At 48.2% G+C, this 18524-nt stretch overlaps 3 protein-coding genes and 1 long non-coding RNA gene across 7 annotated transcripts; 2 read left to right on the top strand and 2 right to left on the bottom strand.

The window, feature by feature from the left end:
- Nucleotides 1-1905: 1905 nt before the first annotated feature.
- On the bottom strand, nt 1906-8206 carry LOC121079715. 2 transcript variants are annotated; one of them, XR_005825144.1, is made up of 3 exons: nt 7560-8206; nt 3121-6262; nt 1906-2066 (listed from the first exon to the last, which is right to left on the bottom strand). It is a non-coding gene; the product is annotated as an uncharacterized LOC121079715 (long non-coding RNA). The 2 variants fall into 2 exon arrangements; XR_005825145.1 differs by having other exon boundaries at nt 2854-6262.
- LOC121079708 (cytochrome c oxidase subunit 6A1, mitochondrial) lies at nt 8183-9470 on the top strand. Of its 3 annotated transcripts, none has more exons than XM_040577307.1 (4): nt 8183-8372; nt 8462-8601; nt 8679-8767; nt 9219-9470. In XM_040577307.1, the coding sequence occupies exons 1-4, from the start codon at nt 8273-8275 to the stop codon at nt 9376-9378; spliced, it is 489 nt and encodes a 162-aa protein (XP_040433241.1). In that variant the 5' UTR covers nt 8183-8272; the 3' UTR covers nt 9379-9470. The 3 variants fall into 3 exon arrangements, with proteins under 3 accessions (XP_040433241.1, XP_040433242.1, XP_040433243.1); XM_040577308.1 differs by having other exon boundaries at nt 8694-8767; XM_040577309.1 differs by lacking the exon at nt 8679-8767.
- Nucleotides 9471-12043: 2573 nt separating this feature from the next.
- TRIAP1 (TP53 regulated inhibitor of apoptosis 1) lies at nt 12044-13269 on the bottom strand. The gene is made up of 2 exons (XM_040577314.1): nt 13045-13269; nt 12044-12665 (listed from the first exon to the last, which is right to left on the bottom strand). Exons 1-2 carry the CDS (start codon nt 13189-13191, stop codon nt 12582-12584), a joined length of 231 nt encoding a protein of 76 aa, XP_040433248.1. The 5' UTR covers nt 13192-13269; the 3' UTR covers nt 12044-12581.
- Nucleotides 13190-14945, top strand: GATC (glutamyl-tRNA amidotransferase subunit C). The gene is made up of 3 exons (XM_040577571.1): nt 13190-13677; nt 14065-14168; nt 14585-14945. The coding sequence occupies exons 1-3, from the start codon at nt 13190-13192 to the stop codon at nt 14638-14640; spliced, it is 648 nt and encodes a 215-aa protein (XP_040433505.1). The 3' UTR covers nt 14641-14945.
- Nucleotides 14946-18524: the final 3579 nt, after the last annotated feature.

Here is an 18524-nt window from a genome sequence, read left to right on the forward strand (position 1 = left end):
GCTGAATTCAGACCTAATGTCTGCTCCTCCCACCAGGCTTTTGGATATGTGACAATATCCTAGTCACTGGGAGCTGCGCCTGCTGGTGTCCATTGTCTTGTGTCCAGTTTGGGAGAGTGCTTTTAAGGAAAAGCCCGGAATGAAATTTATGAAGAGTACAATGATTTACAGGAACGGCCAACTATGCAGCTAGTTTCTGCACGCATCTAACAGCAGCTTGTGAATTTTGGCAATCAGTTCACAACGTTGCAGCATGGGAATGGTTTAAGGCTGATGAACAGGCTTTTGAAAGTTTAAAACAATCTGAAACACCAATCCCAAAACACTACGGTCCTGTGGAGCAGCTAGAGCTGTGGTAGGATACTGGGGGGAAGGGCGCGCGCGTGTGTGGAGTCGCCTAAAACCCGCCACACGGAGCCCGTTCCGCTCACTGGCGGAGCCCTGACAGAACAAAAAGGGGATCTGCACGGACAAGAGGAGCTGCCGGCTGCGCGCTGTGGAATGCACCGGTTCAGCCGTGGGCACGGTGTGGATGTGGATTACAGCCACTGCTGCCTACAGCCAAGCAACTACATCACGTTACTGAGGCCCCAGAGCGAGGAGAGGAGATAATGCAGCCTCCAAGAAGGCCAACACCCGTTAGCTGCTGCCCAGGGTGGGACAGGGGTGGGCTGTGGAACAGGGAACCGAGACCCTCAGCCGGGCACAGCAGAGTGCTGCTGATGCGAGGCCCAGCGGCGCTCACAGCACGGTGGGGCGTTAGCCGAAGGAAAGCAATGTGCCTTCTTCAGGGTCAGTTATAATCTGCGGGGACATTGTATGCCCGTACCCCACAGTGTCACCTGTGTTACTTTCTGTGATGGCGCACACACAGCCCGCCCTGTATAGTTCAGGTACACAAACAAACACAGACCTTAGTACCAAGTCAAACTGCTTTCACTACAAACATTTACCGTAATCACACTGCAAATAGGATGCCAAAACCTTTGCAGATATTCATCCCACATTAAACCAGTACCTTACTTAACAAACGTTTTCATTCCAAGGCCACCTACCTGACAGGAATTCACAACTACCCCTGAGCTACAAACTCTGAACTTTCCTTCTTCTGCCCCCTCTCCCCCCCTTCCACCAGAGTTCTGCAATTTGCCAGCCTCCTTCATGTCTCAGTTAGGCCCTCACAATGCGAGGCCGGCAGACCCATGTGCCCACAAACAGAAGAGCTCCTCCAGCTCACAATAACTCAGCAGGTTTCTGGGATTTTCAGAGGCTGCATTACTGTGTGCCCATGTCTGCTGTCAAATTACTGCCTGGACACAGGCTTCATGGCTAACCTCAGCCTTACCCCAAACACAAAACCGTCCCCAAGCCGTCAGAAACATTCATCTTCTCTTTCAGCTCTTCTTACGAAGCAGTGTAAACCTGGCTGATGTTTCTAGGAAATAAAGAGCACGCTTACCCCTCCGAAGACTTATTACGGTTTTATGTCCTCTTTCTGCAACCTACGGAGCGTGGCTGTGCTCCATATCATGAAGTTAAAAACACATCAAAACAGATTTGAAGGGTGGACGGTCCTCCTGAGGTTTCTACAGGAAAACGGAGATAAAAGCCATAAAAAACAATCCTTCACACATAGCAGCGGTTGAAAAATAAAATCTAAACTTAAGTTCATTTTTTCTCTGTAGTGCAAGTCCCATGACTCTTCTAACTCTTAGCTGCTTGCCATGGCCCTGGCTGTAGCCTTACAGCAGTGAGGAAAACCCCAGAGCACAGCTACTGGGACTTTAGCCACCTTCCCCTAAAACCCCCACCCTGCCCAACCCTGCAGTCACTGAGAGCTGTGCCTAGAGCCCCTGCGAGCGAAACAGTTATTGCCGTGTCCTGCCGTGTTTTAAGTGCCTGTATGTAGGAAAGATGGCAGAGATTGTACATACACCATAACTGAGGCAGGATTTCCTCAAGCCCAAGGTGGCACTGCTGTAACTGCTGTCGTCTGTTTCGACCTTCTCCTCGAGGTGTCTCCACCTCCCATCACAATGTCACAGCAAAACAAGTCCCTCGGTGGTCTGCAGAGCAGCAAAAGGAGCAAATGGCAAGACAGAACTGACATTGTTTATACTGCATAAAGTTAACTCTAAATCAACAATTTGGAGAAAATAGCACTGTTGCATAAGAAAGTAGACAAAAGCAGTTATTTGACAGACTGTGCCACTTAATAGCAACACTTTGCATATATAAAGCACTCTGCACCCTGAATTCTCAAAATGCCTTAGAAAAAAAAGAACATACTACTGTTCTTCAGTGCTTTACAGGAATAGTGGTGCATGAGGCATTCATAGGACTTGGCAAAGTGAAAACTGACCATCAGAAAGAACAGAATCCAGGCCTTTTAGTCCCTATTACTCACTGATGTTCATTATTTTCAGGCAGCTCTTGGTCTTAGTCATTTTACTGCAGGTTGGATAAGAAGGAGCACTAAAGCAGAGAGAAATATGTGTTCTACGTCTTAAAACAAGATTTTCCTGGTGGAACAGCAATAAGGATACCCTGCAGCCTTAGGTTTTCTCTCCAGCCATAAAGCCTGCATCCTCTTGACTGTGCTGGTAGCCAGGATAACCCCCAATCCATATTCTATGCCTAGTGCATGCTGCGGGAGGCAAAGCTAACAAAGGCTATGACAGAACTCCATCAGGGAAGTCCTTTTGGGCCCCATTTCCATCAGCTCATAAAAGGGACAGCCTGGACCCACATGCTGGGCTCTGCTAAGGCTGCTCCAGGCTGCAGCTCTTCATTTGCAAAAGAAATGACCCATTCATTTCTCTCTGACCTCTGCAGACGCTTCAGACTGCTGACCTCATCTGCTGATGGCCCCCACCGCTGCTGCGAGCTTCCTCAAACAGGTGCTCCCGGAATAAAACCTCAGCCTTCCTGGGCAAGCTGAACTAAGGCAGCTTCAAGAATCCTGCACCAGGGCTCCAGGGGGCTGTTCGTGCATAGGCTGGGAACCAAGAGCCCTCAAAGCATTTATTTCTTATCCAGGAAAGAAACAGCCCCGTGGAAAGGAGAGACAGATGAGAGGATGTAATTTTAACTGAGTAAAATGAAGATAAAAAAACATACACCTGCTTGTGGGCACCTGTGCACTGGACAACACAGCGAATCTCTTCTCTGCAGCTGCTGGCAGCTGCATCTTGTGTGGTTCTACACAGCTGTGCGTGGTTCTACAGGTAGGTCCTGTGGCTCCTGCAGAGAACTGAGTGGCTCGTGACTGGGGTGTTCTTGCCTCTGCAGCAGATTTTCAGGCTCGATTTTGTGTTGTGTTGAAGGCTGAATGGTGGCAGCGGTACTTCAGCAGGGGAATCCACATGCGTGTATTGCATTCCAAGATAAAGACCCATCTCTTCAGACTGCTCATCACCCACATTTATGTTTCCACTCACAGCTTTAAAACAAAGAGCATCACAATCCACGTTGACTTCTGTTCTCCCATTCTGGAGAGGAGATGATGCCGCTCGCAGCTGGAGCAGGGTACGTGAGCACATGGGCTCGTCAAAGGCCACAAAGGCATTCTGTGGCTGAACCGCGAACTCAGAGTTGTTTCTGAGTCCAAGTTCAGAGCCCTGTTCACTACATTAATCTCTATACAACAACATTTTTCTACTTCGCAGAGAGCAGGAAGCTTTCGGGTATGTCTGGAAGAATGCTGAGGTACTCGGATGGAGTCCCAGCTGTACACAGCACAGACTAAGAACAGCGGTACTGTAATGAAGGAAACTAGCTCAGCTCTTCCACCGGCCTCCAAAGAACACCCAGTTATCAGAATGAACAGAGCCATCTTCAGTAAGTAAACTGTTCTGGAAGCTGATCTGCTTGTTCCTATTGCCATATACACAGTGGCTCTGCTACTGGCAGGAGAGGCCTGTGAATCAGAGCCCGAAGTCTGATGCAAGAGAAATTGGGTGTCTCGAGCTGCTTTCCCCAGCAGAGAACAACCCTATTAGTTTGAGAAAGTCCCCTGCCTGCTTTCTCTCTGAGTAATTAAGAGAGAAATCCTCCTCTCAGTGACCCCAGTGCTCTCAGCCGAGGCTGATTTACACATGAAAGGCACCCTCTGAGGGGCTTTCTCCCTTTCACATTCACAACCAGGCAGGACCTATAAATAAATCCTTGCTGAAAACAGGAGCTTTCAGAAAGGTCTGTAAATGTGCGTAAATGTATACAAGAGAAGGGGTCTGGATGTGTGCACTTGAGAGTGCGTGTGTTTGCGTGCATATGTGAAGGGTGGGCGAGAGAAACGTGCACTCGCACCCCAGCCCACATGCAGACGAGTGCACTTGGAAGAGCATCTGCACGGACGCGTGAGTGTGCACAGGTAGCCGGAGCACTTAGGGGAGTGGGGGGGACATACAGGCTGGTTTCCAGCTAGCACAGTTCCAGAGGACTTTCATCAGAGCCAGCCGAGTCACTCCAGAGTTACACACGGAAAAAACGAGAGCAGGTTTAGACCCAGTTGTGCTTGAGGGTATGCCTGTGATGCACTTTCCCTCTATAGAGCAGCGGAGTACTTGCAGAAATGGTATTTCTACATTGCTTTGGATACAACGTGGAAAGTAGCAGAGACTCGAGCCTTATGGCATGTGCTCCTATGTTTCCTTAACTAAACGTGAGATTTTTAAAAGGCTGCATCTTCTCAGCAGCCCGGGATACAGAGAATAGCGTGATATTCTCCAGAGCTGTCATTACTAGAAAGTAAAAAAGTTTTTTTTTTTTTTTTTTTTTTTTTTTTTTACAGTTTGTTGGTACACAACCCCCCCCCCACCCCCCCCCCGAAAGACTGAAAAATAAACAACGGGACTGCTGCCAGGAAAATGGTCAGGAAATCAAAAAATGCTCTGACTGCCTTTACATGCATAAAGAGTATAAACACCAAAATGCCTAGTTTTGAATCCATACTCTCTCTCCCCGCTGTCCTGTTCACCCACGTGTCCACCTAGCCAGGACATTTCCCTTTCCATGAGGCCTAAGAAGGACCCTACACAGTTTCCAGGAAACTGGCAGTTAGTGTGACCCCTCCTAATACAAAACAGGTGACACACATCTCCGAGCCAAGCCCGAGCAGACTGCAGGGTTTCATAAAGCAGGTACTGGACTCCGAGTCTTTGCCCCAGTAAGAGGGGGCTTTTTAAGACGTGGCTACAATGTGATAATTTGAGAAGTGCAAACTATTTTACCCCCTTACTCCTTAACAGCCGAACCATTTGCTTACTGAAAACGTGTCTGCGTTCTGTGCTAAGGCCAGCAGCTGGGCTGTGCTCACAGGGCACCTAGGCTAGCACCACTGGGGCTGCACCCACTGCCTGGCAGGAAACCCAGATCAATGTGCGAGAAGGGAGCCTGTGTCTGTGCACCCTGCACCACGCTGATCTCGTAATTACCACTTGCAGCCCCTGGATCTCTCCCCTACCCAATTCTTATGCAAAAATTTAGCAGAAGCAGGCAGAAAAAAAAGCACAAAGCAGGAGACAGGAGTGCAAAACCTCACAGAAGCGCACAAAGCGCAAAACGTCTCTTCTGGCAGTTCAAAAAAACTCTTCCCTGCTACTTGCACTAGGCAGAAGTGTGTGAGCAGGGATGCAGAGCTCCCCTCCTACTGAGCTTGCAGCTAAAGCCCTCCCCCAGTTCCCAGGGTCTTCAAATGAAGATTTGCATAGCACTTCCAGATCATTCCCGAGAGAAGGGACAATGGCTCTCTCACCGCCCTCTTCCCCCCCCCCTTCACTTACAAAGCTGATAAAGCCCTGGTGAAAAGGGGAACAAAGGATTTACAGATGGCAGAATATTGATTTCCGCAGTTCCAGGACTACAGGGGGAAGATGAAGAACCCCCCAGAAACTCTGTGAAGTTTGAGACACGAGCACGATCTCTGCAGCACCAACTCTGCATTAGTTACGACGGTGCCCAGGTCAGTACCTGATGGAGGGCACATTGCTATTCCGGAGGGACGAGCGGGCCCCTGAAAACCTCCAAACACAGAGAGATGAGATTACAGCCTGCACTCCCAGTGAGCACATTTGTTGTTCCCAAACCTGCTAAGCAGAGAGGTGCCTCCAGTGAAAGCAGTTTGCCACCAGGCGGGCCAGTCCGGCATTGCTCCAGGAGGCTCCAGCCCCCTCTGACAGTATGGAAGGCTTTTATAAATCTCAGCTCATCACCGGTTCATGCATTATCCATGTTCTCTTCCCCCTGCTATCCAGCTTTGCAGCTAGGAAAAAAAAAAAAAAAAAGGCAAAAGACTTTTGAGAATGGGCTTTGATTGTGAAATAAAGTGAAACCTATCGCAGAACTCGCTTTTAGGACTGTTATCTGAAAGCTAACGCTCCCTGCCTCCATAAGCATTTCCATGCTTAGAACAAGCCTAAACTTTCTTGTGTTACAAACTTTTTTTTTTTTCCTTTCAGCTTGGCCAGTCAACTCCACCTCTGCTGAACACCAGCTCACTGCAACCATTCAGATTTTTGCTGAACTGCACAGCAACACAATGCAAAGTGTTCAAATCGGACAGATGCTGCATATCCAACAGGAGGTGCTTAGCGGATATCCGAGTCAGGTTACAGAAGTCCTGGCCTGATCTCCACCTATCCCACCACCACACTGAAAAAAAAAAAAAACTTTCTGAAAGTGACTGGCTCCCACCACTTTGTTTATCTCTTAAGTAAATTGTGTAGCATTTCTGCACTCAGAAGGCTCCCAGTATTTGATTTAGGATCACATTTTTAAAGGTGACCAGCTAGTTTCTAAATCGAGTGATAGAGATCTGTTTGGGAAAAAACTCAGTCTGTTCTGTAAGGCACCAGTGAGTACAAAGGGTGGCTTTCACACCATAGGCCAGTAATCAAAGGTAGCTACTGAGGCAGCGGCAGGGTTGGGTTCATTCACCAGTATTTTCCCCAAACCTCTGTATAAATCTATGCTGTCGTGATGAACAGAATCATCACAGTGATGATAACCATTGCACATTGTACAGTTAAGAATATTTTATAAAAGGGTATCAAAACATTCCTCACAATTCTATTCTTAGAATAGCTCGTTTTCTTCAAATACTTGTCTGGCTTCTTTCAGCTAGAAGAAAATTTTTGCATGGACTCTTTTGTGTATTTAAGCAGTCGCTCCCAACTTACGCTACTTTTAAAGAAGAGTGAATCAGCCCCATTAGTCTCCTGACATACCTAATATAGAGATTAATTGCAGCTGTTGGGATGATAAAGCCAGAGAAAATCCCATTTTAAGTGAGCCCATAATGAAACCGTCAGCACGCTCAGGCTGAGAACAGACCTGAGCCCCATTTGCAGTGCTCTCCACAAGCCCCCTGGAGTTCCATGAGTGGAAGCAGCACTCACAAGGAACTGCTTGTAACCCGGGGCAGCTGCGCTAAGAGTTAGTTGCCAGTACTGAATAAGCTCTCTGAGAGCATTCTCTTCCCTGAAGAGCACTTTCAGGGCTGTCAGAGGAGTAAAGGTGTTGGGGGGAACCAGGGAGAAGGACACCTTGGCTGCTCTCACCTCATGCCGTCTTTTGAGGCTATCGCAGCAGCACAGCTCAAAATCTTTTTTAGAGTCCCACTCTATGTCTATTTCTTCACCATAGGCAACGGTTTGCTACTTGTTTTACTGATTTTTTTTTAAATTTTATTTTCTCTCCTTTGATCTCAAATGACCACACAAACAGCTTTGGAAGCATTGATGTCTGTTGCTTGCTTACAGTTGTTTTTGCCATAAACAAGAGTATTTTTGTTAACGTAGTTCCTGCTGCAGAACAACCTTATAATTTGTTTTAAGGATACAGGACTCCATCCTGGTTTCAGCAGGTCAGGCTGGAGCCTTCCCGCAGATGTTTTTCTCCTTGCTTTTTACCCTTCACATCCCTTATCTCCCTTGCTTCTGCTAGCACGAGGCTACCACTCTATTTTCTTTCAGGTCTCCTTATTCCCTCAGCTACAGCCTCCAAGCCTCCCTATTTTGTTAGGCGCTCCTTGTTACCCCCGCCTTGGCGCTGCCGCCGACCCTCAACCACCCCCCCAGCGCCAAGATGGCGCCACCTCCCCTTCCCTCAGTGAGGCTGCACGAGCGCGCTCACGTGACCCCCCCCCCCAATCCCCGGGCCACGCATGCGCAGCAGCCAGCCCGCAGCCCGCCGCAGCTCAAGGTCAGGCGGGGGGCGGAAGCGCAGCGCCCGGCCCGGGGCCCGCTTCCGGTTCCGGCGGCGGCGGAGGAAGATGGCGGCGCTGGGGAAGGGCTCGCGGCTGCTGCGCGCCGCCCTGAGCTCGGTGCCGGGACGCGGCCTGGCGGCGGCGGCGACTCACGAGGCCGGGGGAGGTAACGGGGCGGTGACGGGGGCGGGGGGGGGAGCTGCCCTCGGGCGGGGGGCGCGGTGCCCCCGGGCCTGAGCCGTGCGGTGCCCGCAGCCCGGCTGTGGAGGACGCTGACCTTCGTCGTGGCCCTGCCCGGCGTGGCCGTGTGCATGCTGAACTGCTACCTGAAGGCGCAGCACGAGGGCGAGCGGCCCGAGTTCGTCCCCTACACGCACCTCCGCATCAGGACCAAGGTACGGGCGCCCCTGTTTCACCGCCCCCCCCCTCCTCCTCCTCGCCGTGACCGCGGTGCCACCCGAGCTGAGCTCAGCTCTTGGTTCCTCAGCTCCCGAGGCGCTCTGTGCGTAGCCACGGTCTGAGCTCGCGGCTGTCTGACACAGCACGCTCCTCGCAGCTCAGGTGAGGGACCCGCTGTACCCACAGGCCTCTCCCCAGCACCAAACAATCCCACTAACGCCTCGCTGATAAACGTTACATCATGGAGCTGCTCTGCTTACCTCAGGCTAATGCAGAGCTGCATCCCCAAGTAATCCTGCCGAAAAGTGTTAAGTCATGGAGCTGCTCTGCTTACTGATGCAGACCTGCAAGCTAACAGAGGTGATCCCCAATTCTCAAAGCAGGGGGTCCTTGTGGTATGGTACAATGGATTTATATGCTTAAGTGACAGCCGTGACCTTGCTATCTAGAGGCTTCCAGCTAATGGAGATTATTTGCTAGCTCTTGCTTTCTCGAGCCTGGGAGCGGTGCCAACTTGCTTGAGTCCATGTGTGCTGTTGAGCCCACAGTTGCTGTGCTGCATTAGATCCTTCAGCTATCTGTCAGGGCCTTGTTTTCTTTCTTCTTCCAACAGCCCTTCCCCTGGGGCGATGGGAACAAAACTCTATTCCACAACCCTCACGTTAATGCTCTCCCAACCGGTTATGAAGATGAAAACTGAGATGCTGACCACAGCCAGGACTCTGGCTCTCCCTGTGTTCGGACCAGGCTGCTCTGTGGGAACCATCACTTAAGAAAAACCACATTCCTTCTACAGTCAAGTTGAACGGTGGTGCATGCTCCACCTGTACTTGTGTAGAGGTCCTTTAAATAAATAATTCCAAACTTGAATTCAGGATCTGACTCTTTTGTTATCCTGTGACTCCTTAGAAGTTCCATATTTTAGCGTTGAGGCTTCCCCACAGGACAGTGCAGGAGCAGAGGGTTGGACCAACCCAATGTTGACGCCCGCTCCTGTATGCGGTAACACTGACAACAGTCATGCGTTCATCACGAAGAACACGAAACGGAATAATCAAACATAGAATGTAGTATTATGTTTGGTTTAAATGATCTCCGTTATCCCACATTCAATATTAGCCTAATAGCTGTTCATCTGTTGATTAAAAATTCAGTATGTACTGAGGCACGTCCTGCATAGTCAGCTGTTGGGATATTTAGGAGGCACGAGGCAGCTCCCTTACGCAGCCCTTCCTGAGATGGAATTCCAGCAGAGATGTTTAACTTAAGCTCTCTGTGCCTTCACAACATTAATCTTTAGCTCTCAAGTTCTCTGGCACATCAGCGCAGCTATTGTTCACACCCCTGCTTTTCATAAAGCTGCAGGCTCGTTGTACAACGTTCTCATACAGATGCTACACACCGAAACAGTTTTTGCTTCACTGCATGTCTATGTAATATATACCATTGTCACTCAGAAGCTTCTTAGCTTTGCTAGTTACAGTTTTCAAGGGGAACCTAGGAGATCTTAATTATCTTCCACAGATAACAATTCTAAGGCCCCAAGTCTGTTCCAATACGATGTTAACTTTGAAGTTTTTCTTCTCCAAGTCAACTGTTTTCCAGTTCCCTCTGCAGCTTCTACATTCTTTTGCACAGCATGAAAAAGAGAAGCTATGTCTTCGCTGCTAGTACTGTTCTTCCCCCAAAGGAAGAACGCAGCAGCCCACCCGGCGCCCCGCTGCTGGCAGAAGGGGTGGGTGTCACGTGAGCCAGGTGGGCGAAATCCGGCAGCGGGCGCTGCAGGACGCCCTGCCCCGTGCGCGCTTCAGTACAAATTTCATCCACTTAGCTCAGCAGAACACTGTAGTGAGACGACTTCAGACAAGCTTTTATATGTTAAAATGTAAAGAACAAGGCACTAATGGGCACAGTTATTTTAGAGTTAGCTGGCAAAATACCACCACATTTATTCCTACATGAAGATTATAGAAAAGCAAAGTGGTTGTACGTATTATTCCTTAAAAAAACACCACCACGCCACCACCTACTTGACAGACCCTAAGATGCTATTTGTGCTGCTCCTGGAGACACGTCCCTTAACTTACCAACCAAAAGTTATTTTACGTACACCTGAGTGACCCAGCAGTAAGCGGTAACAGCTTATTTGGTAAGCGCTCCGTTCAGCCCCTGTACAGATTGCTTTGCCAGCTGTCTGATGCACCCGTGAACGAGCGTGGTTAACCCGGGCTGTGTGACTGCTCATGGTTAGGCCATCGCTGAAGACACGGGGCACAATGTGTGTGTAGCCCCAGTGTGCTGTAGTTTCTGATCTGCACAAGTACCAGGCTGCTCTGCGTTTGCAGTAGTTACTCAGCAGCTGTGGTGCAGACAAGCCAGCTGTGGTTTGAGAACTCCAACTTTTTAATTAAAAAAAGCCTCTGAATGGCCCTTCTAATAGTGCTTAAGAGCATGATACTCACTTTTTTTCTCGCTGCTATTCTAGGACAATTAGGAAGTTCACTTCTCTTTCGTCCCCGGTCCAGAATATTTTGTACTCTTTTAGCTGTGTTGGTGTAGAGGGGACAGTTTGGCTGATTCCTGCCCCAGTGCTCAGCGGGCCACTGGGTGAGGTGCAGTGGGTCCTGATCCCTCACTTCTCTTTCGAACACCCCTCCTCTAGCTGCTGCGAGATCTGCAGGAGTAAAGCTCTGCTGCTGAAATATCTCAGGATGGACAAAGTATGAAACAGATTTGGAGAGGAAAAGGGTAATTCCTAACAACTCCTTCACAACTACACAAGAAGTACCCACCATCAGCAACCTTCCGCTGAGAAGCTTCCTTAACTCCTCCACTGCCATTCAAAGGAAGAGGATTTCAGATAACTGTTTTAGGAAAAACAAACAAGTGCCCACTGCTCGCTGTCAGGTTACACAGAGGAGTAACACACACAGCTCATTCAGATGGGGTATCTGGCAAGTCAGCCGAGCATTTCAACCAGTCAAAAGTCACTCCTGCTACATAACGAGTAACTTGCTCAGAGTTTCTGTATTTTACAAGCCAGCTCTCTACTAGGTGTAACATACACACCTAGTTACATGGTCAAGGGGCAGTTTCACGAGCAGGTGAGGTTCCCCAAGAAGCAAGACAGGCAGCTGGAGCTTTTAACATTCGTCAAGCTTCAATCAATGTTGCTCTCTTTCAAGAGATGTTTTAACTGCATCGAGCAAAAACCTAACAGGGACTGTGGCCAACCTGGTGCTTTGTGGTAGTGTGCAGAAAGATGGCCAGGTCCGCCCAGTTTCACTAAAGGGGAGAGAATTCAAGTTCAGGATTGTTTCAGTACCTCAGAAAAGGCCAAAGAAAGCAGCCTCTAGGTTAAGTGTGTTCTCTTCAGCTTCTGTTGCAGGCCACCTCTGTCCCCCTTGGAGGTCATAATCAGGTTCTACTAGACAGGTGCCCGCTTGAACAAAGTATAACCGGGTTATATTTATTTTAGCTAAGTAAGTTATTGCAGGTCCAGCAAAAGTGCTTTTCTACCATCTCTGTTGCTGACACAAAACAATGCTTTAGCCCCTAAGCATTCGGGATCGTACAAATCAAACTTCTTCCACCAAAATCCAGCACCACAGAGATGAGAAAGGAAATTAACCTTCTTCATATTCCTTTTAGACACTGTCAAGTGTTATATAAATAAGCAAGAGAAACGAGTCATAAACCAACTACTAGTAAGTTCAACATCCCAATACGCATTCTCCCATCACAGGGTACATTCAACGGGAAGTTAGTTAAACCGTCTGTTCACACTGTTAGATGCTGAACCACCACCGAAATTCATTCAAAAGGAGGCAGAAGTTACCACGTGATCCAGTCTTTTTCTGTGGCAGTTTGCTTTTATAAGTGAGAGCATTCCTTGCTTCCTAAAAACACAGGTCTTATGCAGGTGGCGTGCTCAGTCCAAAGGCCTGCGTAAGTGACTCCATCCATACAGCTGAAGTCAAGAGGAGTTTTCAGTTTTCGCTTTGCTTGCGCCCATGAACTCCAAGCCTTCTATGGGTATGTCCTTCTCCTTGATTGCTTTCTGGGAAGACGAAAAACAAACAAACGAAAGTTAAATTTGAAGTGTTTTTAGTGCTTTATACAGCACTTTATAGTGCTAAATGACGTAACGTTTGGTACCAAACACCATCTACAAGCAGCAGCCCCAAGACTGGCTGGGATGCCCTCCTAACATCAGGAATGCCCCGATACGCACAGGGAGCTGCCGACCCTAGCACGCAGCCGGCAGCTTCTGTGCCTGGCAAGCGGCGGCAGGCAGAAAAACAGCGGGGGCACCGAGGGCTGCTGGCACGGGCCGGCGGCAGCAGGGAGCGGGGCTGCCGGGCCCCTGGTGGGGACAGGGGAAGGGAAGGGAAGGGAGGGGAAGGGAGGGGAAGGGGGCTGCCGCGCCGTGCCCGCACCTGCACGCAGAGCTGGTAGCGCTTGAAGAGCTGCCCGCAGGGGTCCCCGCCGCTCTCGCCCTTGAGGAACTTCTCGGCGAACCAGCGGTTGAAGCACTGGTCGTACTCGCGCTTCAGCTCGGTGCACGCCTCGCCCACGCTGTTCATGGCGGCGGCCTCCCCCCTTCCTCCTCCTCCGGGCCTCCTCCCTCCGCCGGCCCTCCCCCGGCGCTTCCGTCGCACGGAGCTGACGCGCGGAGCCCCGCGGGGCGCGATGCGGCTGTGCCGGTGCCTCCCCGCCGCCCGCGCCGCGCTCTGCTCCTCGCCGCGGGGCCCCCCGGTACCGCCGGCGGCGGGGCAGCGCCGGGAGCGGGTACGTGGCGGCGGCCCCGCGGCCGGCCCGGGGGGCCAAGGGGGGTCGTCGCTCCGCCCTTGTCCCCGCCGGCTCGCCGGGGGGGGCGGGCGGGCGCTGGCCGGGCTCTCGCGGGGCTCGGTGAGCGGGGAGGTCCTGCGGCACCTGGAGCACCTGGCGCTGGTGGATTTCCGCGACCGGGAGGGCGTGGAGAGGCTGCGGAAAGCCGTCCGGTTCGCTGACCAGCTCCGCGAAGTTAACACCGATGGCGTGGAGCCGATGGATTCGGTACTAGAGGACAGGTAATGAGGCGCGGGGCCTGCTTTTAACTGGTAACACGTCCACCCTTTGTTTGTTTGTATGACTTGCTTTCTGGGGGTCACCCTACGTATGCGTTTCGCCCCTCTTACAGAAAAGTTTTACTGTGCTTTTGTGTGGAAGAAAGTTGGCACTGGCACCTTAACGTGTAAGCATAGCAATGATGCACCCCCATTCCTGCCTATATCTTACCTATCATGAATGATCCGCACGCACTGCGCCCCAAACATCGTTCAGTGGCATTCTTTGTTGCTTCGGAACATCCTAACGCTTGCCTTCCTGCTTACCCAAGACCAAAAACCGGCTTTAGAGATGCATGCTTCAAACTCATAGAACAGCTTAAAGACAAGCCAGTAATCTTTGTTCCTCAGGTGTCTGTACCTCAGAGAAGATGACGTTACAGAAGGCAACTGCACAAAAGAGCTGCTGAATAATGCCAGAGAGAAAGTAGAGGAATATTTCGTAGCCCCACCAGGTATTGTCTTGTTTATAAAAAAAACTCTTAATCTTGCTTGAATTAATTTGACAAACTTAAATTGCCATAGCTGACTTTACTTTCAGAAATACTAGCTAGTAATAATGAAATACTAAAATAAGTAACTGTAGTCACCTGTTTAAAACACATGAACACCACCACCAAACCAGAAACAGACTGCGGTCTAGTGGTCTAAAAGCAGTAGAGAGGCCAGTCTTACTTTAAAGCTGCTGCACACGTTGAGTTGTTATTTACAGGAAGTTAGTTAGACAACTTTCTTACATTCTGTACTCGCTCAGGAAATTTAAGCTGTCTGTATGTACTCAGAATAAACTGGAGAGGCACTTTCATGTTAAGTTGTGCTGCCCAGAATGTGACTTACAGCTGGTCTCACACAACTCTCTGTTTTCTATCAGGTAACATCCCTTTACCAAAGCTAGAAGAACGGGAGACTTTCCTACAGGACTCTTAGTGAAAGAACTCAAATGTCACTTCTGATTTTATTGGGAAACTTAAGGTTTGGACAGTCACAACTGAAATACCCTCGCACTTAGTTTGATCAAAAGAAGAGCAACTGCACTGCTAAACTTTTTACAACATCCTTTTGCTGTAAATTGTCTTGCTACTGAAATACTCACTGTTTGTGAAGCTGGAAGGCAGCATGAGAGATGACCTTAATACTTGCATTTAGCAAAGTGTATTTGATGCTGTTCTTTAAGATACTGAGTGACGTAAAAGCTTCAGAGAGAACATTAAAAGCTGATGATTAAAAAAAAATAAATTTATTGAACTGGTTTGTCAGTAAAACAAAAGAGGTTGGAATATTGTATCTGACTATGTATCACCTTTAGCTTAACTCTGGGTCTGATAGAGTCAGAAGTAACAAAGCCTGGTATGGCAGAGGAGTCGGTAACATTGTTGAGCATCTCTGTCAAGTACAGACAGAACTCAGATTTTCATTACAGAAGAAAAAGGACTTTGAGAAGATGATTGACTCAGATGTTTTGCTTGCACTGAATATTTCCTTTTTTGTATCTCTGTGCGCCATGTCTGTATGGGTTACTTTCTAGTTCCCACCTTGTATTTTTATTCTCACAAATTAAATACCTAGATTTGTACAAAATGTGAGAAAGATTTTTAATTTTAGATTATTAGCTATGTCTGTGTATGAAAAGTACTTTGTAAGATGGTGCTGAAGAGTAATGGGTTCAACTATAGGGCTTAGCCTGTTACCCTCAAGTAACAGTCATGTGCCAATTCCTTGAAATTCTGTAAGGAAATCTCTGGAGCAGACACCTTGGCCGTCAGCTCCCAGACAGGATGTTTGTCATAGGAAGGTCAGCCATGGGAAGGGGGTTGTTATGAAGCTGCTCAGCTGCAAGATCAACACAAGCCCCCCACACTCTGCCTCAGTGGCTCAGAGGGCAGGAGACCATCACAGGAAGAAGAGCTGTGCTGGCCAAATGGGGAGGACTGCTATAGCAAACAAAATACATTACCGCTGTCTCATCCTGGCAGAGGGAGCTTCCTTGCTGAATGTCTACCAGTCAGAGGAGATAGACAAAGCTCGTTGAGGGAAACTAGAGACCCACTGAAAGAAGAATACCACAGCAAACCAGAACCAAATAGTCCAGACCGTTCACTTCCAGGCATAAAAAGCACTGTAAAAGCCTGAAAAACAAACTTTTCTTCCTGGGTGGTGCTCCCTTCAAATACAGATTTCAGAATCCAGATTTATTTACTCCAATTGTAATGCCATGCACTAGAAGAGATCATGACATGCTGAACCACGAAGTGCTAGAAAAGACCCTTGTAATTACTGTAATAGGATACTGCTAATCACCAGTTTGAGTCTGCTCTTAGGGCTCCTGAGAGCATGCCAGAGGGAAAGAAGGGTCTTCCATGACTGTGCTGGCACATGCTTCCCCGAGGGCAGAACTCACCTCATGAGAGTGCATGTTCTGAATCCGTTTGCAGAGAAAAGCCATTACTCCCATTCTGTCTCCCTGTACTTCTGTGTAATAAACACCACCAGCTCCATGCATGTGCTCCTTCAGGTCCTGCCATCTGCCTGACAGACAAAGTCCTGAGCATGACCATTATCGTAACTATTTCTCCTGTGAACTGCATATTCTACAATCCTGCAAAGAACAGGTAATATAAATTAGCGATTCATGATACACGTGCATTGTTTCTCAACATCTCAAAAGGACACCATGCATATGAGGAGTATCATAATTTGAAAAACACTGAGAAAAATGCTTGAGAGTTTGAATAGTGGTGGTATTGGGTTCAGCCGTTAGTGGCTTGTGCATAATGCTGCGTACACAAACTGCTTTGGCAAGCTCCCACTCAGGCCATTGTGTGTCTGTCATGTATTTCATGGAAAACCTAGGCTGAGTGAAAAGGACCACAGCTGCTTTTGCTGATAAAAGAAATCACAGCCATTGAGTAGGTTCTGTTTTCATTTGCTGCCCTGAAAGGTTGTGTGCTTAGTAGGATTTGAACTGTCTGGAGCTGATTTTTTTCATATTTGTCTAGCAGGAAGTGAGAGCAAACACTTGTTCCACTCTTATCGTGCCTTTTTGCAGTTACTTCGTTATTTGTTTGAGCTTCACATAAAACAATTGCTTTGATACTTGAATTCTTTAAAGGGTGTTGAATTAAAGCTTCTCTTTAATCCCACTAATCCAATTCACTGCAAAGCTGTAACACTGTGCTTAAGTGTCAGGCCTTTCAAGATTCAGACCCTGCAAATCATAAACCTTCACAAAGATACAAGCTCAGGCTAAAAGTAATTTATGATGCATACATAAATCACGAGGAGAAATTTCAATGGGTACCATACAACAAGCATGTTAGCAGAGAATTCCCAGTTTGAGAAATACCCACACGTTCTGCCCATTTTTGGCCTCCTCCTTTGACTATCAGAGAGAATGGGGACAACATTATTTACATAGAAAAAGGGAGAGGAATTTGAGAGTGAACTGCATGGCTGCAGGAGCTACCAGCCTAAGGTATCATCAAGTAACTATTTAAAAGCAACAATCAAACCAACAATTTGGACAAAGATGATCCCACATTCCCCATGCAGCAGAGGCTAGTCTTAAAACTGCCGGTTCGCTGCTGCTCCCCTACCCACACACTCCAGTGAGAGAACAGACTGCCCGATGCTTGTTCCCTGCAGCCTAAACTGCATTAGAAGTTGCAAACACACATTTCCGTAATGAAGGGGTTTGTTACAACGTCACCACTAATAAGGGAATTACAGCCCTGACTCAGACAGCCACAACCACCAAATGAGGAACCCTTGCAAAGGCCAGACGAGCTACCTACGGGGCAGCATACGTTAGTACCTTGGCGTCCCATGGCCTGTGTACTGTGGAGGGTGCTGTGCCCCACAGGATGGCGTGAACCCCCTCTGGGCCCAGGTGACACCCTGAGGCAGGGGCAAGACGCCCCTCGTGGTGCTGGTTCAAAGCACAAGCAGCTCTGGGGCTGGCTCACATCCTTACAGTGTTCTGCCACGTTGCAATTTATAAACCCAGGCAAGCGAGTAGCTAAAGTTAAAGAGCTGTATAACAAAACCGTGACCTGTAAATTCTGCCTAACTGCATAATATGTATTTGTAAAACAACTCGTGTTTTCTCCATGGTTAGTAGTTAAAACAAAAAGAAAAATAGTCCATTCAGTTAAAAAAAAAAAGGGGGGGGGGGTCGGGGCAGATACTGAGCTGCTGTAAATGTCTCTAGGTCCCCTGGAGACTATGGAGATAGCTTGACTTACACCTGCTAAGTTTTTTTCCATTATTATACAGATCTGTAAGATATAATACACTATTAGATGCCCTAGCATATAGATGCCAGGTTTACAAAGAAAATTTCAAGGGGGAGGTTTCTTTAGTTGCATGGAAATACAACAACTGAAGTTGGTGTATTGATAATAATGATTATTTCATGTTTTGGTAGTAACTAGGAGCCCCAGGATAAAAAATCTCTATTAGCTGTAGTGATACTATATTCAACATAGCAAAAAAAAAGAAGCCTCAACTGAAAAATGCTTGCAATCTAAGCTCCAACTGCAACAGGAGTCTCATGATATACATTGTCCATTACCCAATTTTCTTTGGCACCTCTTCTACTCCAGCTATCATCTCCTGTATGTATTTGTTCTGCCTTCCCCTGCAGCTCTATCCCGAGGGAAATTACACTTTTACATTCTTGATCAACAAGTAAAGCTCTAATGTTTCTCTTTAAAGCTATGTATCTTATGCTTTTATGTTTCTCTTTAAAGCCATGTATCTCACCCACACTGACATTTCTTGCAGTCGTCATCACATCTGTTCCTTCAGCTAAC

This window comes from Cygnus olor, chromosome 17, assembly GCF_009769625.2.
Source record: "Cygnus olor isolate bCygOlo1 chromosome 17, bCygOlo1.pri.v2, whole genome shotgun sequence".
NCBI lineage: Eukaryota > Metazoa > Chordata > Aves > Anseriformes > Anatidae > Cygnus > Cygnus olor.